General features: G+C 44.7%; 3 protein-coding genes and 1 long non-coding RNA gene across 7 annotated transcripts in view; 2 read left to right on the plus strand and 2 right to left on the minus strand.

Moving 5' to 3' along the window:
• Positions 1-15137, minus strand: part of TTLL4 (tubulin tyrosine ligase like 4) — a 52223-nt gene extending 37086 nt beyond the window's left edge. For 3 of the 4 annotated variants that reach the window (XM_084778462.1, XM_084778464.1, XM_084778460.1), the window contains exon 1: positions 5816-6094. The gene's annotated coding sequence lies outside the window, so the exon portion shown is untranslated. Of the gene's footprint in view, positions 1-5815; positions 6095-15074 lie in introns of those variants that run through there. The other variant, XM_084778463.1, reaches the window with a different exon arrangement.
• Positions 14939-18575, plus strand: LOC311595646. The gene is made up of 2 exons (XR_014778517.1): positions 14939-15103; positions 17426-18575. It is a non-coding gene; the product is annotated as an uncharacterized lncRNA (long non-coding RNA).
• Positions 18576-22409: 3834 nt separating this feature from the next.
• On the plus strand, positions 22410-23814 carry LOC311595638 (large ribosomal subunit protein eL20-like). The gene has a single exon (XM_084778555.1). It carries the CDS (start codon positions 22852-22854, stop codon positions 23260-23262), a length of 411 nt encoding a protein of 136 aa, XP_084634681.1. The 5' UTR covers positions 22410-22851; the 3' UTR covers positions 23263-23814.
• Positions 23815-23953: 139 nt separating this feature from the next.
• STK36 (serine/threonine kinase 36) overlaps positions 23954-24148 on the minus strand; it is a 28823-nt gene continuing 28628 nt past the window's right edge. Inside the window, 1 exon segment of the mRNA XM_084778459.1 lies at positions 23954-24146. Within this exon segment, the coding sequence (XP_084634585.1) occupies positions 24127-24146 (20 nt within the window). The 3' untranslated portion in view covers positions 23954-24126.

A 24148-nucleotide genomic window follows, 5' to 3' on the forward strand; every position in this document is an offset into this window, starting at 1 on the left:
TACTTGTGAGACTGATGTAGGAAAACCTTAAAACTCTAGAAAATCTCGACTCCCCAGTGAAATCCTGACTTTAAACAACCAAGTAACAAGCCCTGCCAACCAAGTTGATCCTTCTTTTACACAATAGCCCCAAACTGAGTGTTTTAGGCCCGCTTCTACCATCTGAGGCTAAATTCTCTTCTTTTTAATATTTATGTTGTTGTTTTATGTGTATAAGTATTTATATCTGTACATCACATGGATGCAATGCCCAAAGAGGCCAGAAAAACTACTAACAGCAAGCAAAGAACTTGGTTTTCTGGAAGAAACTCTTAACCACTAAGCCATCTCTCTAGCCTCTAAATTTTCATCCTAACTCAAAAACTAACATATCAAAATGGAGTGAATGCAGAAGTAAGCATGAAAATAGTTAGCAAAAGATTTTTTAAAGAAAATACAGGGGGCTGGAGAGATGGCTCAGAGGTTAAGAGGACTGATTGCTCTTCCAGAGGTCCTGAGTTCAATTCCCAGCAACCACATGGTGACTCACAACCATCTATGTGATGTGATGCCCTCTTCTGACATGTAGGTGTACATGCAGATAGAATACTCATACATAACAATAAATAAATAAATCTTTTTAAAAAAGAGAAAATACAGCTATCTTCTCTTAATCTACAAAAAACCCCCACCCAAATCTAATCTTCTCAAAAATCATCATTTAAAAACACATTTATAGGGCCGGGTGTGGTGGCGCACGCCTTTAATCCCAGCACTTGGGAGGCAGAGGCTGGTGGATCGCTGTGAGTTCGAGGCCAGCCTAGTCTACAGAGTGAGTCCTGGCCAGCCAAGGCTACGCAGAGAAACCTAGTCTCGAAAAAACAAAAACAAAACAAAACAAAACACCCCACATTTATATTAACCATAATATGGTAATAATGGATTAATTTTTCTAAATGGAGTAACATTTCAGTTTCTATAATATGGTCAATTTGTAACATACCTTCTACATTACAGAAATCATTGCTATGTATAGTGGAACTAGCCTGTAACCCAGGACTTCAGAGGCAGAGGCAGGTGAAGTAAAGGAAGCCAGGCGTACACAGTGAGACCTTATCTGAAAAAAAAAAAACAATCGGCATCATCATTATCATATAGGGATACAAATTAGTGGTAAAATGTCTGCCTAGCCTAACTCCTTAGGTACAAGCTCTAATCATGTTCACGCATGTGAGCACACATTCCCCACACACCAATAATACTTAAAGATCAGAAAACTCAAAGAGCTTTCTAAAATGTATAAACAAATCAAAGGGGAAAAAATTCTGAGACCAGCTGGTCCAGAGCAGCACTGTCTGTCCAGCACATCTAGGAGGCCTGTAAGGGACAAGGTCCCTTGTATCTTAGGGCCCAAGAGAAATTAGCATCACCAGTTTCCAGCACTCTCAGAAAGGAAGGTGAAAAAAGTTCAGGGTGTTGAAGAAAGGGAAAAAGCTTTTCTGTCCTTCACTGGCAGATCAAGGCACCTGATCTCAAGCTTAAATCCAGGAAGATTATGATCAGATAATTCCAAAGTCATATAAAGAGTCTGGTGGGAAAACCCACCTCCAGATCTTAGGTGTGGACTTATCTAGACTCCATCCCCACTAGTGATGGCTCTCCATTCACATATTCACTGTTTTCTTTGGTTATGCATGCTGGCTTCCTTCTCCAAGCTCACCCTTTCCAACACTGGTCTTCTCTGAGCTCAGTTTTCTCACTCTGCTTGACACACAGTATACAGTAGGGACACTGCAGTCTTCACTGCCACTCTCCCAAAGCAACCTTCTCTCGTCCCCTAACTCCAGCCACCTCCTATACCCCTGAAGAGCACCAAACCTACAAAACGACTTCCTGGCTGTGCTCTAAGGGCACATCTCTCCCTTCCCTTTCACAGCTGTGTCTTTTAGTAGCTCTTAGCAGTTTCTGTGGAAACTAAAGTTCAAAACCTAAATCATTCCACTCTAATCCTTGTCCAAATTTCTGCATCATTCAGTCACCAGACTATCAAGTCTGCCAGAGGACACCTACCTTTCTAAATTCTGCATTCCTGTAGTACCAAGCATACACGTAAAGCCTTCTCTGTCTCTAGACTGCTCTTTTCTTACTGGCTCCTTGTGAGACCAGGAGTTAGACTCCTTGGTGGGCAGAAAGATAGGAAGAGGGCCATAGCTAGGTAATAAAGTTGATGAGTTCCCAAGATGGCCAGCTTCTTCCTCAACCTCTAGGCTGGAGAAGGGGAAAAAAGCTGCCATGCCCCTGCTGAGGAGCTGGCTCAACAAGTTCAAAGCCTGATTCCCCAGGCCTGAGAAAAAACTGGATTTTCTGCTTCCTAAGTGCCCCTCTGCTTTGCAGAGAGGTTTTTCTTGGCATGTCTGCTATGTGCATGTTTCCTCGACCCCAATAAATGCCGTCCTTTAACTGTTTTTCCTTTTGTGGTGCCTGAGATTTCTCTGTTGCTGTCTACTGCTGTTCAGATTTTTCCTGTCTTTTTTTTTTAAATTCTGTACGTATACAGTGTTCTGCCTACATGTACACTTGCACGCCAGAAGAGGGCACCAGATCTCATTATAGATAGCTAAGAGCCACCATGTGGTTGCTGGGAATTGAACTCAGGACCTTTGGAAGAGCAGCCAGTGCTCTTAACCGCTGAGCCATCTCTCCAGCCCCTTTTCCTGTCTTTTAATTCTTTAACTGGCAGAGAAAACAAACCGAGCTGTCTCTAGACTCTCACTTGGGTCTGAAATCCTTCTGAATCCACCTACCCACCAGCCCTCTGTACTCTTAAGATACAAACTTAATGCTATTTTCCTGCTTTTTTCTTTACATAGAATATGACCTTACTCATTTCTTCCAGTAAGCATTTTTAAAATTGTATACTCTCAGTCAGACCCAGTAACTCATGCCTATATATACACACACATATATATGTGTGTGTGTGTGTGTGTATATATACACATATATATATATGTATGTGTGTATATATATATTTTTTTTTTTTTTAATTTTTTTTTTTGGTTTTTGGTTTTTCGAGACAGAGTTTCTCTGTGTAGCCTTGGCCATCCTGGACTCACTTTGTAGACCAGGCTGGCCTCGAACTCACAGCGATCCGCCTGCCTCTGCCTCCCGAGTGCTGGGATTAAAGGCGTGTGCCACCACGCCGGGCTTCTCGTGCCTATAATTACACTAGAGTTCAAGATCACCCTGAACTATCCAGTTAGTTCAAGGGCAGCCTGGGCTGCATAGATGTTCCTACCTTTAAGAATCAGGCAGAGGGGCTGGAGAGATGGCTCAGAGGTTAAGAGCACTCATTGACTGCTCTTCCAAAGGTCGTTGAGTTCAATCCCCAGCAACCATATAGTGGCTCATAACCATCTAAAATGTGGTCTCATGCCCTCTTCTCGTCTGCAGGTGTACATGCAGGCGGAACACTGTATACATAATAATAAATAAATATTAAAAAAAAAAAAGAATCAGGAGGCAGAGGCCAGGCATGGTGGAACATGCCTTTAATCCCAGCATTCAGAGGCAGGCAGATGACAGTGAGTTTGAGGCCAGCCTGGTCTACAAATTGAATCCAGGAGGGGAGGAAAAACATCCGGCAGTGATGGCACACGTCTTTAATCCCAGCACTGGGGAGGCGGAGGCAGGTGGATCGCTGTGAGTTCAAGGCCAGCCTGGTCCAAAAGCTAGTCCAGGACAGCCAGGGCTACACAGAGAAACCCTGTCTCAAAAAAACAAAACAAACAAACAAAAAAAAGAATCAAGCAGGACCTGGGGGCTCTCTCAAACTCTCTGTATCTCTCTCCTTACATGCAAACACTGTTTTTCTCTCTCCCCTCCATCTTCATGGCAACTACACTGATCCCCTTTTGTGAAGCTGTTGTTCTTGACCAAGACCTGCCCCCAAGAAACCTGCCTTTATATACTTAAAAAAGAAAGAAAAGAAAAGAAACAGCTAGGGCACACAGAGAGATCCTGTCTTTAAAAAAAATTTTAAAAAATCAGAGTACTTGGTGGCATATGGCTTTGATCCCAGAACTTAGAACACAGCCAAGCAGATCTGACTTCAAGGCCAATATGGTCTACAGAGCACATTCCAAGACAGCCCAGGCTACACAGAGAAAAACCTGTCTAGAAAAAAAGAAAGAACTTACTTAAATATTCTAGACCTGGGACTATAGTTTGGCAGTAGAGGAGCTGCCTAACATGAAAAAGAAAGAAAGGGCCGGGTGTGGTGGCACATGCGTTGGCCCAGGGATGGTACAGTACACAGGCCTTGGAGACAGAGGCAAGTGGAACTGGGGTTTGAGGCTAGCCTGATCTATAGAGGGAATTCCAGGAAACTTAGGGCTACACGGAGAAACTGCCTTGAAACAAACAAAAAAAGTTACTTGGAAACTCCAAGTCAGGAAATGGACCCATTTAATCTTATATATGAGATCTTAGGCCCCTACTCAGCGCAGCTCAAAAACCACTGCTCTGGCCGGGCGGTGGTGGCGCACGCCTTTAATCCCAGCACTCAGCAGAGGCAGAAGGATCGCTGTGAGTTCGAGGCCAACCTGGTCTACAGAGTGAGTCCAGGACAGGCAAGGCTAACACACAGAGAAACCCTGTCTCGAAAAAAACCAAAAAAAAATAAAAAATAATAAAAAATAATAAAAAATAAAAACCACTGCTCTGCAGGATGCAGTTCTAATCTAAGCAAACACCCAAAACCGTTTGTGATTCCTGCTGACGTTTCCTCTTGCCGTCTGTCGTAGGAACGGCTCCCAGCACACACAACTGAGCTCTGTTTGCTCTTCATTTCACGCCATGCTCTATCTTTTCTAAAGCTATTTGTAACTTGAATATTTCCCACCTCTTCATTCTCAGAGATGACGAGATAACTTTCAAAGCCAGGCTTAGCGTCCACTCAGTAATAACAAATGACATTCCCGGCAACAAAGGGGACAGTTTTTATGCAAATAATCTCAGTACTGCGACAAATGAAAGCCTAGGACCGTAAGTACCTTATCTCAAAGGGTCCTCCGGATTACTGCTCATTGGCCAAATCAACAGGCGCCTAAATTAAAGAGATTTGGAATGTCCAAGCTGACTCCATAAAGGAAGGGTTTCAAATACAAATTAAAACATTTCCAAGGTTCAGGCCAGGAATGTAAATACTGGAGGTGTGGTGCCGTATTTTTTCCCCAAACAAGTCTCGGTTAAGCTCTTCACTTCTATGACAGCGCATACCACAGTACAGCAAATGCTTACTTGATTAAAAATCTCTCGTTGTGTAAGCTCTTGAAAGCATGTTTGTCTTGCTCGCCAATGTACCCTCCTCCTTAGGAACCTTCCACAGTGGTTTTGCTCATTACTTGTCGATGTTTATTGAAAATTGTAAATGATTAAATGAAGAAAGGGGGCTGGGTAAATGAATTGAATTACATAGGATCTCAGCTCCTGCAGGACTCCGGAGTGAAGGAAAATATTTGTAAGTAACTCAGAAGAGGGCCTTGAGAGGAGCCTGGACTCCAACCCAAGCTGGAATTTAAACCGCATCGCGGCGGGAAAAGAGGGAGCGCTGGAACCAGGACCGAGTAGGCAGCGAGGCTCGGGCCGCCCGAGGAGAAGCCAACTTAGTTGGCCCCGCGTGGCGGCTGCCGAGGGGGAGGCCGCAGCCCGGCCCCCCCGGGAGAAAGGCGAGGTGAAGAACCGGAAACGGGACTGGGGGCCCATGCCAAAGGCTGGGGCCGAGGCAGGCGGGAGAGGCCGGCCGGGGTCGGACCCCAGCTCTGTTGGCCACACTCACCTAGAGTACCCTGCTTCACCGCGGCTTGGCGCCGGCTCCGCGCTGATCCCTCGCTGCGCCTGCGGGGCGAGCGGGCGACCTCAGGTGTCCCTAGCAACCACGCTCCGCCACGCGAAACGCGCTCCACCGCGGACGCCGACGCCGTCCGTCCGCCCGGCACGGCGCGCACCCACCGCGAACTGACCAAAGGCCAGGAAGGGGTGGGCCGAGGCGCACACGAGACAAGCCCGCCCAATCCAAGCGCTTGTACTGCCTAGAGAATGGAGGGTGGGGTTTTAAAGGGAGGGGAGGGTGGAGGAAAGGGGGTGCAAGTTCCTTGCGCACGCGCAGGCTTGTCAACACGCTGGAACGCTACGAGCGGAATTCTGGGAACTGTAGTCCAGCTGTTAAAGGCGCCATTCTAGGAACCCCAAGATTCATTCATTTTACCTAACCACTATAGATAGACTCTCTTTGAGTGTCCGGCACCCAGACTGTGTTAAAGAGTTTCAATTAAAATCCATGAGTTGCCGGGCGTGGGGCGCTCGCCTTTAATCCCAGCACTAGGGAGGCAGAGGCAGGAGGATCACTGTGAGTTCGAGGCCAGCCTGGTCTACAAAGTGAGTCCAGGACAGCCAAAGCTACACAGAGAAACCCTGTCTCGTAAACCAATAAATGAATAAATAAACAAATTAATTAATTAATTAATTAATTAATTAATTAAAATCCCATGAGCTTGAGACAGGTAAGAGGCGATGACTCAATCCACTACGACTCCCTCCAGCTCACTTTTCCCTAAATTCAACCACGGAGCGGGACAGGCCTAAGTGAGGCTTAAACTACCTACTTTATAGGCTTCGAGTGAGAACTTTAAGAACACATGAGTTCCTTCATTATCTTCCTACACAACATAGATCTGCCTGCCTCTTCAATTTAGAGAGCTATAAAGATAGCTGGAAGGCCAAAGTATCTTTCTCAAACAGCAAGCTACAGAAATTTAGAGGATAATCAATGATAAAACTAATTTGATAAGGACTGGGCACTAGTGGTGCAAGGCTGAGGCAGATGGATCTCTGGGTTCAAGGCCAGCCTGGTCTACAGAGTGAGTGTGGGACAACTAAGGCTCCACAGAGAAAACTAGCCTGATAAAAAACAGTTTGAACCACAGCAAGTTCTTTAGGCAACAGTCATTGATGGATGTTAAACTAGGTAAGGATAATTTATCAATCTTAGATCAGAAAAGCTAGGGCAGTTGTCCAGTTTGCCTCCTCATGAGATAAGGATGACATAGTAGTATTTATGAAGTACATCATATTTTTAAAATGTTAAATTTTAACAGTGTTTTGTTAAATTAAATCTGTCCTTTTAAAAATTGAATCTTGGGGTTGGAAAGATGGCTCAGAGGTTAAGAGCACTGATTACTCTTCCAGAGGTCCTGAGTTCAATTCCCAGCAACTACATGGTGGTTCACAATCATCTATAATGAGATCTGGTGCCCTCTTCTGACCTGCAGGTGTGCATGCAGGCAGAACACTGTATAATAAACAAATAAAAATTTTTACAACGTTGAATCTAATCAAGCATTGGCTCTAACTTCAGTGTACAGGATATAAAGGAAAACAATTAAATAATGCTGTAGAATCAGATAAATGCAGAATTTGAGCCAATATACAGTGTGATGAATTTTCTTAGACAAAATGGAAGAGCTGGGGCTGAATGAAAAACCCAGTGGACAAGAGCACACTGCTCTTCAGAGTACCTGAGTTCCATTCCCAAGACCATATTGTATGGCATGCAGCTGCTGTAACTCCAGTTCCACGGGATCTAACACCCTCCTCTGATGACTGAGGGCACCGTTGTCACTTGGACATAACCATTTGCCATACACCCAAATAAACATAATAATTTTTTTTTAGAGAAATTAAATTAGTGGGGGCTAGAGAAATGGCTCAGTGATTTAGAGCACTCTCTGATCTTCCAGAGGTCCTGAGTTCAATTCCCAGCAACCACATGGTGGCTCACAACCATCTTTAATACAATCTGATGCCCTCTTCTGGCCTGAAGGTATACATGCAGATAGAGCACTCATACATATAAATAATTTTTTAAAATATTTATTTATTTATTATGTATATAGTATTCTGCCTGCATGTACACCTGCATGCCAGAAGAGGGCACCAGATCTCATTATGGGTGGTTGCGAGCCACCATGTGGTTGCTGGGAATTGAACTCAGGACCTCTGGAAGAGCAGTCAGTGCTCTTAACCCCTGAGCCATCTCTCCAGCCCCAATAAATAATTTTTTGTTTGTTTCTTTGTTTGTTTTTCAAGACAGAGCCTCTCTGTATAGCCTTGGCTGTCCTGGACTCGCTTTGTAGGCCAGGCTGGCCTCAAACTCACAGCGATCCACCTGCCTCTGCCTCCCGAGTGCTGGGAATAAAGGCATACGCCACTCTACCTGGCTATACATTTATTTATTTACTTTTTATTTATTTATTTATTGGTATTTCAAGACAGGGTTTCTCTGTGTAGCCTTGGCTGTCTTGGACTCACTTTGTAGACTAGGCTGGCCTCGAATTTACAATGATCTGCCTGTTGTCTCTACCTCCCAAGTGCTGGGATTAAAGGCGTGTGCCACCACCGCCCAGCTTAATTTTTTTTTTTTAAAGATATGAGTTAAATGTTTTAGATGATAATATGTAAGAGATGAGGCCAGCTAAATGGCTCAGCAAATAAAGGTGCTTGCCACCAACTCTGAAGATCTGAGTTCAATCCTCAGGACTCACATGGTGGAAAGCGAGAACAAACTTCACAAAGTTGTGCTCTGACCTCCACAGCTGACACATTTATAGGAACTCATATGAAAGCCAGAGGAAAGTAAACCAAGAATTTTGATGTTTTGGTGATACAGGAACTATTCTTGTTTTCTGGGAAGTATAGAAGTTCTGAGGGTGTAAGAGGCATAATGCTAGAGGTTTGCTGTTGTTTAAAAATACTGCAGAGCCGGGCGTGGTGGCGCACGCCTTTAATCCCAGCACTCAGGGAGGCAGAGGCAGGTGGATCGCTGTGAGTTCGAGGCCAGCCTGCTCTACAAAGTTAGTCCAGGATAGCCAAGGCTACACAGAGAAACCCTGTCTCGAAAAACCAAAAAAAAAAAAAAAAAAAATAATAATAATAATAATAATAATAATAATAATAATAATAAAATAAAAAAATAAAAATAAAAATACTGCAGAAAGGGTAGAGGAAGTGACTCAGTCAGTGAGGTGTTTGTTGAACAAGTATGAAAAACAAAGTTAAGGCTGGACCTGGTAGCACACCCCTTTCATCCCAGCACATGTGAAACAAAAATAGGCTAAGCTCTGTGAGTTCCAGGTCAGCCTAGTCTACAGTGTGAGTTTCAGGACAGCCAAGATGTAAACACTATCTCAACTCTCCACCCACAAAAAAAAAAAAAGAAAGAAAGAAAGAAAAAAACACTGTTAAGATCCCTAGAACACACATAAAAAGCTAGGCACAATCGTGCAGGCCTGTAATCTTAGTCCTTGGAAGGCGGAGACAGGAGGATCGCTTCAACTTGGGAGCCAGTCCTTCTATCTTACTGGTAGGCTCCAGGTTCAGTGACAGACCCTATCTTAAAAATTAAGATTAGGAAACTGGAGAGATGGCTCAGAGGTTAAGAGTACTGACTTCTTTTCCAGAGGTCCTGAGTTCAATTCCCAGCAACCACATGGTGGCTCACAACCATCTATAATGTGATCTAATCCCTTCTTCTGGCCTGCAGGTGTACATGCAAATAGAGCACTGTATATATAATAAATAAATATTTTTAAAAATTAATATTAAAAGTGGGGCTGGAGGGATGGCTCAGAGGTTAAGAGCACTGTCTGCTCTTCCAAAAGTCCTGAGTTCAATTCCCAGCAACCACATGATGGCTCACAAACATCTATAATGAGACCTGGTGCCCTCTTCTGGACTGTAGGTGTTACATGCAGGCAGAACATTGTATACATACTTAATTAATTAATTAAAAAACAAAAAACAAAACAAAACAAAAAAAACCTTGCCAGGCATGGTGGCGCACGCCTTTTAGAGGTAGTTGGTCTCTTGTCAGTTCAAAGCCAGCCTAATCTAAATAGAGAATTCCAAGTCATCCAGAACTACATTGTGAGACTCGGCCTCAATAACACACACAAAGCAACAATAGCAAGAAACCCCACTGGGCATGGTGGCTCACGCCTTTAATCCCAGCACTCTGGAGGCAGAGGCAGGCAGATTGCTGTGAGTTCGAGGCCAGCCTGGTCTACAAAGCAAGTCCAGGACAGCCAAAGCTAACATAAAGAGACACTGTCTCAAGAAAGAAAAAAAAAAAAAAAAAAAAGCAAGCAAGCAAGAAACCCCAACACCTACAGAAAATGCACCTTAGTAGTCAGGAGCATGATTACCATCTACATCTTAGTTTCTTTTTTTTTTTTTTTTAAGATTTACTTATTTATTATGTATACAGTGCACTTAACCACTGAGCCATCTCTCCAGCCCTATATTTTAGTTTCTAATACATTTTCCATGGAAGGGAACCAAGCCTCTTTGGAGAAGAGAATGACTCTAGGCAACAGCAGAAAGTATATGACCCTGAAGTCTCTTGTCATCAGAGAAGGAAGCCTTGCATAGGACCACATGCACACCTACCCTGGAGTTAACTGAAAGAGCTCCCAACAGACAAAGCTGAAACAAATTAAGCAACAAAATAAAGCAATACTACTTCCTAACCCAAATAGCCATCTGCCCTTGGAATCATTTGGTGCTGTAACAAGAAAGGACAAAACTGTAGAGAAGAAATCTACGTATGTAGACACTCTCTCTCCTGAAAGAAGGAGAGGAGTATTACCCTCTCCTTAATTATGGGTGATACCTGTGTGCAGTAAAAGGAGTTATTTTACAGCAGAGAAATCTGACAAAGTAAGATGTGGGACTGTCTGTTTATGATCCCAGCACATGGGAGGCTAGGTGGAAGGATTGTCTGAGGCCAGCTTGGCCTCCATGGTGAGTTCCATGCTGACCAGAGCTACATAGTGAGAGCATGTCTTAAAAATAAAGTCATGCCGAACACTTCAACTGGTTGATAAAGGTCAGCATCGAGACATGACTCATGTTAATAGAATATACTTTGAGCAAGTGTGTTGACATAATGTCTTTAATCCTAGCACTTGGGAGACAGAGGCAGGGAGATTTCTGAGTTTAAGGACAGCCTGGTTTACAAAGTGAGTTCCAGGACATCAAGGGCTACACAGAGAAACCCTATCTCAAACTCTAGCCCCTGCCCTGAGAGAAAGAGACAGAGACAGAGAGACAGAAAGGGGAAAGGAGTGTATTTAGGATATTGGGCATTCTGTGTTTGCTGTCATATGTGACTCTGGCTTCAGGTCTCTATATATGTATATTTATGTGTGAATGAAAGTAAGCACAGCTGATGAAACCAGGGAGGGGGTGTGATGGCTCATCTTGGCTGTCAACTTAACTGGAATCCAGAATCAACTAAAAGTTCCTGTGTAGCCCCATGAGGAACTTTTGTTTGGTTTCTGAGACAGGGTTTCTCTGTGTAACCTTGGCTGTCCTGAACACACTTTGTAGACCAGGCTGGCCTCGAACTCACAGAGATCCACCTGCCTCTGCCTCCCTGAGTGCTGGGATTACAGGCGTGTGCCACCGGTGCCCAGCTCAAAAAGAGGACTTTAGGAGGAGGGTAATAGCACAGCTGAGATATGAAAGCTGAGAGGGGACTAACAGAGATAGAAGGCTATGGGAGGTGGCACAGCAAAAAGGATAGAAAAGAGATCAACTAAAACAAAGTTGTAGGGGACGGGCTATATAGCCAATGTTCAGCCATCTTGTCAGCACCTATGTTCTTATTTCTCCAGCAGTCTGCCATTTACCAGATACCAGCCGACCCTGTCGTGGTTTGACAGTTAGACTAAAGATAATATTTAGACGGAGTCACCCTGTTGTAGTTTAACAGATTAGATAAAGGTAGCAAAATATTCGGTGTGGCAGGATGTTGTGACCTGCTTGGAATTCCTCGCATCTTGAGATAGCCTACAGCTGGGTTGCCATAGCAATATGCTTCCCTGCCCGCTGCCTTATAAAAACTCTGAAATTTCTCAATAAACGGGTTTGATCAGAATCCAGACTTGCCCCCTTCTTTGTGTCTTGTGTTCTGTCCCTATACAGGAAAATTTTCCTCCCAAGCATTAGTCGAACCCTGGCGGGCTGGGGCACAAAGTATGTATAATAATGCTGCAATAAAACCTGCTGCTCTGAAAACAAAACAAACAAACAAACCAACCAACCCTGCTGCTCTGTATGATAATTAAATATGCAAAATAAGTCAGGCTCGAAGGCCCATACATGCTTTAGGAGACTAAGGATAGAAGATGCTTGATTTCAAGAGTTTGAGTCCCAAATTAAAAAAACATAATATTTTTTAAGTGTTTCTCAACTATGTGAGATTCCTCTGTTGAGAATTATATTTAGATATGTAACCCATTAAGTTGAATTATTTAGTTTGTTGATGTCTAGTTTCTTGAGTTCTTTATATATTTTAGACATTAACCATCTGTCAGATGTGAAGCTGGTGAAAATCTTTTCCCATTCTCTGCACTGCTATTTTGTCCTATTAATGGTGTCCTTTTCCTTACCAAAGTTTTTCAGTGTTATGAGGTCCCATTTATTAATCATTAATATTAGTGCTTGTGCTATTGGTATTCTGTTCAGGAAGTTGAAATCAAGGATGGTGTTACCTCTGGATATTTTTGTTGTATAGGATTGTTTTATCTATGCTGTGAAATGTTCAACATTTTTAGCCATCAGGGTAATGCAAATCAAAATGACTGTGAGATTCCATCTTATACCTGTCAGAATGGCTAAGATAAAAAAACACAAGCCGGGTGTGGTGGCGCACGCCTTTAATCCCAGCACTCAGGAGGCAGAGGCAGGCGGATAGCTGTGAGTTCAAGGCCAGCCTGGACTACAAAGTGAGTCCAGGACAGCCAAGGCTACACAGAGAAACCCTGTCTCAAAAAACCAAAAAACAAAACAAAACAAACAAACAAATGAACAAAAAAACCCACAAGTGACGGCTTATGCTGGTGAGGATGTGGAGCAAGGGGAACACTCTTCCATTACTGGTGGGAGTGCAAACTTGTACAGACACTTTGGAAATCAGTGTACCTCAAGACTTAGGCATACCCATACTGGCCAGATACCCAAAGAACACTCCATCCTACCACAAGGACACTTGTTCAACTAGAACAACAACAACAACAACAAAAATCCTGAGTGAAGTAACCCAGACCCAGAAAGACATACTTGGTACATACTCACTTATAAGTGGATATTAGCTGTAAAGCAAAGAATAATCATCCTACAATCCACAGACCTAGAGAGGCTAAGTAACAAGGATGGCTGAAGGGAGGACACAAGGATTTCCCCTGGAAGGGGAAATAGAATAGATTTGTTGGCTCTACTGGAGTGGGTGGGGATGGTAACAGGAGGGATCAGGTGAGGGGGAGTGGGTGGAGGAGGAGACTATTGGGAGAGATGAGAGGACCTGGGGAACATTTCAGGGGTGACATAGAAACGTGGTGCACTGGAAACCCCAGGGAATCTGTGAGAGTGACACTAGCAAAGACTCCTAGTAATGGGGGACATGGAGCCTGACTGGCCATCCTCTGTAACCAGGCAAGACCTCAAGTAGTGTCATTCAGCATCCAGTGGGTGACCTGGGTTCCATTTCAGCTGGTTGGTGCAAGTGCTATCTGCTTCCCGAGGAGAATAGACAGACATCCTCGAAGTCAAAGGTCCCAACATCCTGCTTCTAGCTCAGGGGAGGCTCAGAGTGCTCAGAGCTAGGCAAGGCTCCAGGTCTCACCAGAGGGGAGGTGGAAATGATTTTCCACCGAATGTTACAGGTTAGCTCTTTTATAATGAAAATGTTGGTACAGGGCCTACCATAATCTGTGGAAGGAATGTGACCTAGCCTTAGGCTGGGCCCAAGGTGAAAGTCTTGGGCAGTGGAGGCTCAGGAGCTCCATAAGCCCACGATGTTACCAAACACATTACAGCTCCTTGGTTAAGCCCTGGGCATCTATTGGTGATTCTTCCCCAGAATAAATTGAGTCTCAGATGGTTATGATGGAAGAATGTTGATAGCACTCAATCAAGCATGCCAGCCAGCCTTTCTTTATAAACCTTGGGCAGTGGGGGCAGGGTTTGTGGGTGAATGTGTCTGATAAGCTGGGGCTAGGGGTGCCAGGATAGTTAATCTACGTGCAGTGGTATAGTACCTCATTTACGTGCAGTAGCAAGGGATCCTATCACAAGAAGAAAAACACAGTACTTAATTATCCTGTGGGTGGAGGAAGAACTTCTAGGTATGATTAAGTCATTTGCTTAAGGCTAGGATTTCCTTAGCATAAGGTGGGGCACTCCAGGAATCCCTAGGTGCTTGCTGAACAGGATTCTGTTTGTTTGTTTGTTTGTTTTCCCAAGACAGGGTCTCTCTGTGTAGCCTTAGCTGTCCTGGACTCACTTTGTAAACCAGGCTGGCCTTGAACTCACCATTATCCACCTGCCTCTGCCTCTGCCTCTGGAGTGCCACCACACCCAGCTGAACAGGTTTCTTATCAGGAAAAGGCCAGGCATGTTATCTTCCCTAAGGCCTATGTGATGCTCCTTAGAGGATCTGGGGAAGAGAGAGCCCTGATGAGAAAGGGAGCTCAATTGGCTATTTTGATACCCCAGACTTTAACCTCTCAGTGGTGCCCCACAAAGTAGAGGGATTAGGACACCAATCCAGCCACAAAACCTCTGACCTACAGTTTGTCATGCCTGCAGGATGTGCTGGGACCAGGGCCTATCATAATCTGTGGAAGGTGAAAGCAGTCTTGGGTGGCTTGACCCCACGGATACCCCACTGAGATAAACATCTGTGATAAGACTTTTTGGGCCTAGGATTAAGTGAGGGGTAGTGGAACTCTGGCCTGGCTATTGTATTGCAAAACAAGGACCATCAATGTGGCACATGGGGGGGTGGGGAGGGGGCTGGGGGTTGGGGGGGAGTTGGGGGGGAAGGGTTAAGAGACATCGAAGTGGTGAGAGGGAGAAGGCTGTAAATTCGGACCTGTCGAGCAGAGGATCTGCAAGATCCTCAGGCTGTTCTATACTTTCCAAGAAAAACCACACCCTCGGGACATACCTGTCCCGAACACCTGATAAGAGCCCACCTGAGAACCGAGCCTCTAGCCGGGGAAAGGTAAGGTGGCCACAGCTTGTTGGGTGTCTCGTTGTGCCGATTGTCTGTCTCTTGGTTTCATTTTGGTTGGACCGGTCCAAGCTTGTGGAAGTCACCACTCTGCATCTGCGAGATGCATCTGCCAGGGGATGGTGTACCCCCTGTTGGGGAGATCTGGAGATGCTCCACTCGCGGGGAGCTGGAGCAACCAGTCTCCCGATTTGGCCGCTGTAAAGCAGATTTGGTTTCAGTTTTAGGCGCCTGTTTTTGTATTTGTCTATGCGTTTTTGTGTTTGTCTACTCGTTTGTTTGTGTCAGACTCATGGGACAGAAGGAATCTAACCCCTTGACGGTAGTAATTGACCATTGGACAGACGTTAAGACTAGGACTCGCAACCTCACATAATCAGCGAACTGAACATGTTTGTGTGTCCAACGACTGTTGTGTATGTGTAGTGTTGATGAGACTGACAGACATAAGGACGAGACAGACAACCTCGAGTTTGGGAGACAAAGCGGGTCGCTCCCGCAGTTTGATTTTTTCGGTTTGTGCTTTGCTTCCTTTTTTTGTCTTTGTGTGACTCTTGTGACTAAGAATCTTCTGTAGGAGTTTCAGACTAGGTCTGTTTTTCTGATTCAGGCAGAGCCCGGTTACTGGATAGGCTGCTTAGAATTTGGTTTCTGGCTGAATGGAGCCTGCTGCCTCTCAGGACAGTGGCAATTATGAATTTGGTCCTTTTTTCTCACCGTACCTGTATAGGGGACGGGCTACATGGCCAATGTTCAGCCATCTTGTCAGAGCCTAGGTTCCTATTTCTCCAGAAGTCTGCCATTCACCAGAAACTAGCTGACCTTGTCGTAGGTCGGCAGTTAGACACCTATTGTGGTTTATTGTGGGGGCTCGTCACTCCAGACCCCCGAGCTACTCCTTTTCCGGTAAGACTACTGATAAGATCAGATTAAAGGCCAGCTGCCTTCGAGCAGCAGTTCTGGGAGCTTTTTCCTGACTAACCAGATCCTTCACAACTTTCCTGGAATTTCTCTCCTGCAATTATAGCAGCTGTAAAGGTAGATACCTGCTGGAACATTTCAGAGTTAGGTATCCATAGCAACCCTTGCTAACGCAAATACCCATGCCTCTGTGCCTATATAAACTCTGTGAAAATTTTCAATAAGCGGGGTTTGATCAGAATGCAGACTTGCCCCCTTCTTCATGTCTAGTGTTCTGTCTCTATACAGGAAAATTTTCCTCCCAAGCGTTAGTCGAACCCCGGCAGGCCGGGGCATACTGGTACATTTGTTTTGTCTTTCAGTTTGCTTATAACCATTTCAGTTCTAGAAATGGGCTAAGTCTCAAGCAAGGCAACTTGAGTCTAGTGCCACCCACCTCCCATTTGATCTGCCTGCCTCTGCTTCATGAGTGTTGGGGTTAAAGGCATGTGCCACTACACCCGGCTATTTTTTTTTTAATATTATTTTTCATTAGCCAGGTGTCTGTGTATGGATGGGTAAGTGTATGTGTCTGTAGGCGGTGGGGTATGTGCATGTGTCTGTGGGGGTTATCTGCATAATAGTGCCTGAGGAAGCCAGAGGAATCAGAGTCCCTTGGGCTGGAGTTACAGGCAGTTGTGAGATGTCTGATGTGAGTCCAGTGCAAGAGCAACTCATGTTATGCTCTTGATCAATAAGCCATCTCTCCAGTCTGAGGGTTATGTTTTTTCCTTTTTTAAATGTATTCTTCTCTCATATATTACATCCCAGCTGAAGGTTTTCTTCCCTCCTCTCCCCCTAGTCTCTCTCCCCACCTCCCTTTTCCCTCAGACCCAACCTCCACCTCCCCTCAGAAAAGAGCAAATGTGCCAGGGACATCATTACTGTAGGGTATTAAAACTAGGCCTTTAATCCCAGTACTTGGGAGGCAGAGGCAGGCAGATCTCTGTGAGTTTGAGGCCAGCCTGATCTACAAAGTGAGCCCAGGACAGCCAAGGCTAACACAAGAGAGACCCTGTCTCGGAAAAAAAAAAAAAAAGAAAAGAAAGAAAGAAGAGGGCTGGAGAGATGGCTCAGTGGTTAAGAGCTCTGCCTGCTCTTCCAAAGGTCTTGAGTTCAATTCCCAGAAACCACATGGTGGCTCACAACCATCTGTAATGTGATCTGTGTACATGCAGGAAGAACACTCAATACATAACAATAATAAATAAATTAAAAAAAAAAAGAAAGAAAGAAAGGAGAAAAAAACCCTGTGGAATTAAATCAACCTATACGCTATGAGGATATGTTAACAGAATTCAAATCAGCAAAATGTATTGCAATGGGAACACATATTTGTTCATATTTCCACAGGAAATGAAAAGTTGTGAATACAGTCAAAACTAATAAAGCTCAGAGGTGACCGGGGGAAGTCTTTGAACACCTGGCCACTGACCCTCCAAGATCAAAGAAGAGAACCTGACCAGTCACTGCCTTCCCCTGCCAGGTATTAAAGCTTGGACAAGAAACACTCATCACGTAACCACCGTCAGGCCTATGAGCAGATCTTTGGGCTTCTGCAGTACCGAGCCATCCACTACGCAGAGCAACAACAAGCTTATGAGCAGGATGTCAAGACAGACTGTGCTGAATAGCGTACCGTGCATGCCCAAGTCAGGGCTGCAAGCAAAAGTTTCACAGAGCTGGGAGCAGAAATGTAAGAGACTTCAGCGAGGAAATCCAGAGCACAAGATGCTAGAAGATAAGAGAGTCCAGGAGTAGAAAAGTTTCAAGAAGTCAAGAAGCGGTACCAAAGTGACAGGAAAGAGAAGCATCCCTGTGAGGTTCGTATCCCAGTTGTGGATATGCTACTGATTGGTCAACAGAAAGATCACATGGGACACCTGAGAACCCTGGAAAAGACATTAGAAAGAATGGAGAAGCAGCTTCAAAACTGCATAATTAGGGGCTAGAGAGATGGCTCAGAGATTAAGAGCACTGACTGCTCTTCCAGAGGTCCTGAGTTCAATTCCCAGCAACCACATGGTGGCTCACAACCATCTATAATGTGATATGACGCCCTCTTCTGGTCTGCAGGTGTACATGTAAGCAGAGCACTGTATACATAATAATTTTTTTAAAAAATAAAGCTTTTGTTTTCGTTTTGTTTTGTTTTGTTCCTTTTGCAGCCATCACTGCATAGCCAAAATAAAGTTTAATCCCTCGTGACTTCTGACCGAAGCAAGAGCCGCAAACACCATTTCAAAACACCTTCTCACATTCGGAGGAAGATCATGTCTTCCCTACTTTCCAAAGAGCTGAGAAAGAAGTATACTGTTCGGCTCTTTCGGGTCTTGCCTCCAAGATGACCGAAAAAAGGAGAGACAACAGCTGAGCTAAAAAGGGCCACAGCCACCTGCAGCCAATCCACTGCATGAACTGCATATCAACAAGTCTAATTGTGGGAAATTCTGCTGGTCAATTAAACATTTCTTTAATGAAATGGTATCAACCATATCCAAAACTATTTTCTACTAAGTGCATATGTGTGTACATTTGTGTGTGTTCATGCATCATAGTGCCTGGTGTTTATTATGGTTCTGGCCATCAAACTCAGACACTTATGCTTGTACAGCAAGTACTTTTTACACTGAGCCATCTCCTTGGCCCCTATATTGAGTCTTGTAAGACAATCTATCCAATGGTCTGTTTAGACCGCCATTTGAACAAACTATGAGTAAATACCACCAATGGAAGATGAAGTAGTTAATATTAAACTATTACTATTTTGTCATTTGGTATAGTACTGTAATTTTGCTAAAAGCAAACAGTCCTACTGTTAATACATACACCAAGTACTTATGAGTAAATTGAGATTTGCTTAAATTGCCGAAACAACAAAAGAACATTGTTTTTGCCGAGAACAAAAGGTGGTAGTGGCACACACCTTTAATCCCAGCACTTGGGAGGCAGAGGCAATCAGATCTCTATGTTCTAGGCCAGCCTGGTTTACAGAGTGAGTTCCAGGACAGCCAAGGCTACACACAGAAACCTTGTGTTAAAATACCCCCCCCCCACACCCTCCAAAAAAGAGCATGGTATCCATTCAGATGGTGATGTTCATTGGCTTTAATGTATGTATATGGGGTACACGTCTGTGTGTTTGTTTTCAAGACAGGCTTTGGTTCAGTGAGACCCTTTTTTTTTTTTAAAGTTTATTTATTTATTATGTGTACAGTGCTCTACCTGCATGTACACCAGCATGCCAGAAGAGGACATCAGATCACATTATAGGTGGCTATGAGCCACCATGTAGTTGCTGGGAATTGAACTCATGACCTCTGGAAGAGCAGCCAGGGCTCTTAACCGCTGAGCCATCTCTCCAGCCTGAGACCCTTTTTCAAAATTAAGGTGGAGAGCCATAGACACCTGATGTTGCCCTCTGTCCTCCACATGTCGTGAACACCACGCCCCCAAACTGATCTGGCTTTGAATTTATAATTATTCTGAGATCATAGAAATATATAACCTCTTACCTCTACTTCCTATTTTGAAACTTTCCAGCCAAAAGACTTGATGTGTCCAAAGCTGACTCTCCCGACCCTGTCACCATCCCACTGGTGTCTTCCTTCTTCCAGTCCCTCAGGCTGAAACCTTGATGTTATCCTTGCCTGCTTACTTTTTGGTCACCTTCCCACATCCGACCAGATAAGACATTGTTTGCCTTATATTCAAACTTTATTTAAAACCTGACTACTTTGAGCCAGGCGGTAGTGGCGCACGCCTTTAATCTCAGCACTCCTGAGGCAGAGGCAGGCAGATCTCTGTAAATTCAAGGCCAGCCTGGTCTACAAAGCCAGTTCCAGGATAGCCAGAGCTACACAGAGAAACCCTGTCTCAAAAAACAAAAAAGGAAACAAACAAAAAAATCTGACTACATTTTGCTTCCTCGATATACCCAGTTCAAGATGCCATTCTCTGCTGGGTGTGGTGATGCATGCACTGAGGCCCAGCACTTGGGAGGCAGAGGAAGACAGACTTCTATGAGTTTGAAGCTCTCCTAGTCTACATAGTAAATCCTAAGCCAGACAAGGCTACATAACAAGACTTTGTCTCAAAAAAGTAAAAAAGATACCACTATCTATTGCCATTTTGGGGGGTGGGGTTTCAAGACAGAGTTTCTCTGTGTAGCCTTTGCTGTCCTAAAATCACTTTGTAGACCAGGCTGGCCTCAAACTTGCCTGGGCCATTTCTTAATCACTCACCCTGCCTCCCATCCTCCTTTGTTCTCCACAGTTCATAGCACCAGGACAAAGGGATTGTGTGCGAGTGACACTCCCCACTTTATTTTTTCAGACAGGGTCTCAGTGAGCCTGGAGCTGTTTTGGCTATCAGACTAGCAAAGCCGGAGGATCTGCCTATCTCTACCCTCACAGCGCTCAGATTACAGAAGCACAGCACACCACTATGCGCAGCTTTTATATGGGTCCTGAGGGTCTGGAATCAGGTCCTCCTAGTTAGCAGTTACTTATACACTGAGCCACTCCCTGGCTCTCAGAGTAACCCTTCTTGGAACATAAGGTAAATCACATTGCTCCTCTGTGCTAAGCCCTCCCGTTTAAAAACTCTTAACCAACCCCACGAGCTCTACAAAGCCTGCAGCATCTGGCCCCATCATTACTTTATTCTACTCTTTTTTGTTTGTTTGTTTGGTTGGTTTTTCGAGACAGGGTTTTTCTGTGTAGCTTTGGCTGTCCTGGACTCGCTTTGTAGACCCCGATAGCCTCGACCTCACAGAGATCCGCCTGCCTTTGCCTCCCGAGTGCTGGGATTAAAGGCTACTCTCTTTTCTTAATTAGGGCCTCACTATATGGTCTAAGCTGGCTTCAAATTCACAATTCTGCTTCTTCTGCATACTTAGTGATGAAGTCACACGCATGAGTCTCCAGTCTGGCTGTGTCTCCCATCTCTGCTTTATGTAAACTGGTTTCCTCACCACTCAAGCATGGCAGGCATGCTTCTGTATCAGGACCTTTGGAGTGATCATCCTCTCTATTTCCCTCAGGAAACTTTCTTCAAAGTGCAAGCCACTTCCTTCAAATGTGAACTCAAATGCACCTTCTAGGTAAGGGCCTGCCCTGACCATCCAGCTTAGTACTTTGTTTTGTTTTGATTTGGTTTTTCTTTTCTTTCTTTCTTTCTTTTTTTTGGGGGGGGAGCTTTGGTTTTTTGGGACAGGGTTTTTTTTGTGTGTAGCCTTGGCTGTCCTAGAACTCACAGCAATCCACCTGCCTCTGCCTCCCGAGTGCTAGGATTAAAGGCATGCACCACTACACCTGGTGGTTTTTGGTTTTTCTTTTTCTTTTTCTTTCTTTCTTTCTTTTTTTTTTTTTTTTTTTTGGTTTTTTTTTTTTTTTTTTTTTTTTGGTTTTTCGAGACAGGGTTTCTCTGTGTAGCCTTGGCCATCCTGGACTCACTTTGTAGACCAGGCTGGCCTCGAACTCACAGCGATCCGCCTGCCTCTGCCTCCTGAGTGCTGGGATTAAAGGTGAGCGCCACCACGCCTGGCGGTTTTTGGTTTTTCAAGACAGGGTTTGTGTACAAAGTACAAAGGTTTGTTTGTTTGTTTGTTTGTTTGTTTTTCCAAGACAGGGTCTCTCTGTGTTAGCCTTGGCTGTCCTGGAATCACTTTGTAGACCAGGTTGGCCTCGAACTCACAGCGATTCGCCTGCCTCTGCCTCCTTAGTGCTGAGATTAAAGGCGTGCACCACCACGCCTGGCTGACAAAGGTATTTCTTAAACACTTCTCTGCTGTTTTTATTCCAAAGCACTTATAGAATCTCCTTTCTATACAATTCATTTAATTGGCTTATTTTGTGAGATTGATTCTTGCTATGTTCTTCAGATGGGTCTTGGACTTCCAAGAATGTAATCCTCCTGCCTCAGCATCTTGAGTAGCTGCCACTCCACTGAGCTCCAACTCACTTATTTGGACAAGTTTCCCATTTTCCCAACCAGAATGGAATCTCTGTGGCAGGCACAATTCCATTTCTAGAGCTTCAAACAGTATCTGGTATATAAAGTACAGGCGCGTGTGTGTGGGGTTGGTGGTGGTGGCACACACCTTTAATGCCAGCACTCAGGTGGCAGAGGCAGGTAGATCTCTCAGTTCAAGGACAGCCTGTTCTACAACAGCCAGGGCTATACAGAGAAACCCTGTCTCAAAAAAAGAAGTGTCTGTGTGTATTTAAAGAGGGTCTTAGAGAAGTCTTACTTTTGCTGAAGTATAACTAAATACAGCAGATAATGAGAAAGCTCCTTATAAAATACAAATAATCACAGTCATCTTTCATTTCTTACAAACTTTAATTAAGAAAGGACAAAAAGGCACCTTTCTTCCCATTCCTGTCTGATGGGGACTGAACCCAGAATCTCATACATAACAAGCACTCACCACTGAGCCACACCAAGAGGCGTCTCCCCTATTATGGGATGGAGTGGTCAGAGCCCTGGAAGTGTGTCCCAGTTAAGCTTCCTAATACACATGCAGTTAGATTCTAACTAATGTGTCTGCCAAACACCCTTTCAGGTAAATTGACATGTCCAGTTACGTGCAATTCTAACTAATGGGACTGTCAAACACTCTTTTCTGGTAAATCCTGGTCTCCATAAATAGCCACTCTTTCAGAGCAGCTAGGAGTACACATATATTGACGCTGCACTAACTATTAAAATGAATGTAGGGCACGCTTCGGGAGTACAAGGTGGTGGCGCGCTGCTTGCCCACCCTGAAGTGCCATATGCCACCTCTGTACCGAATGAGCATCTTTGCGCCTAACCATGTGGTGGCCAAGCCCCACTTCTGGTACTTCATGTCACAGCTGAAGATGACGATGAAGTCATCTGGGGAGATAGTGTACTGCGGGCAGGTGTTTGAGAAGTCACTGCTTCCGGTAAAGAACTTCGGCATCTGGTTGCGCTATGACTCCCGCAGCGGCATACACATGTACCGAGAGTATCGGGACCTAACCACTGCTGGCATTGTCATGCAGTGGTACGGCAACATGGGTGCCCAGCACTGTGCCCGTGCGCACTCCATCCATATCATGAAGGTGGAAGAGATTGCAGCTGGCAAGCACCGGCCAGCTGTCAAGCAGTTCCCCGACTCCAAGATCAAGTTCCCGCTGCTCCACCACGTGTTGTGGTGCTAGCACAAGCCACTCTGCACCACCAAGAGGCCCAGCACCTTCTTCTAGACTCAGACACCCACTGAATAAAACTCTATAGACAAAAAACAAACAAAAACCTGAGTGTATTATCATCTCAAAGCACCCTGATTTACCTCTGTTTAATCCCAGTCTTCTGTGCATCAGCGCCATTGGTCTTGTCTTGAAAGGTATAAACAGTTCTCCACACCAGGATCCTGTGTGTACAGGATCACAGGGCTTCCAGTGTCAAGAGAAGGCAGAGGAGGCACCGAGCCTCCCAACCCCTTACCTTGGAAGTTTCAAGTAGGGTGAGGCACATTTTTCACTAAGTGTTTACAAATAGAATAAGTGTGTGTGTGTGTGTGTGTGTGTGTGTGTGTGTGTGTGTGTGTTATCTGTAGATACACTCTCACCACCCATGGAAGGAAAACAAGCTAAGGGTGGAGGAGCCCCTCACCAATAGGGGTGATGACATTTATCTCCACAGGATAGGGCTGAGTTAGAGACCAGTGTGGTTAAGGCAAAAATAGTGGGGCAGATTACAGGAGATCCATAAAGCTATCTGTTTTCTAAGGCCTGGGTGAGTGGTGTGGTCCTGGGGTTAAAGGCACATTACTGGAGGAAAGAGCCCTGCATGTAGAAAGGAAGGAGTTTCTCCTGGCACCAACAGTGATGAAGTTTACTGATTCAGATCTTTGTGAATCTAGGGAAAGGAGCTTTAATAAGAAAATCTCTTTTAGCTTCTCGGTTGTAGGGGAGTTGGCAGCTTATCACTCTTTTTCAGTCTCTTCAGCTCTCAGCTGAGTGAGGAAGACTTGGCAACAGTAGGATCGTGAAGGCTGGAAGTGGAGCCCCAGGAGTCAGGGCTCATGTGCTGTGGGTCGGCGCA

This window comes from Acomys minous (genome assembly GCF_964271855.1).
Source record: "Acomys minous genome assembly, chromosome: 4".
In the NCBI taxonomy this organism is placed as follows: domain Eukaryota; kingdom Metazoa; phylum Chordata; class Mammalia; order Rodentia; family Muridae; genus Acomys; species Acomys minous.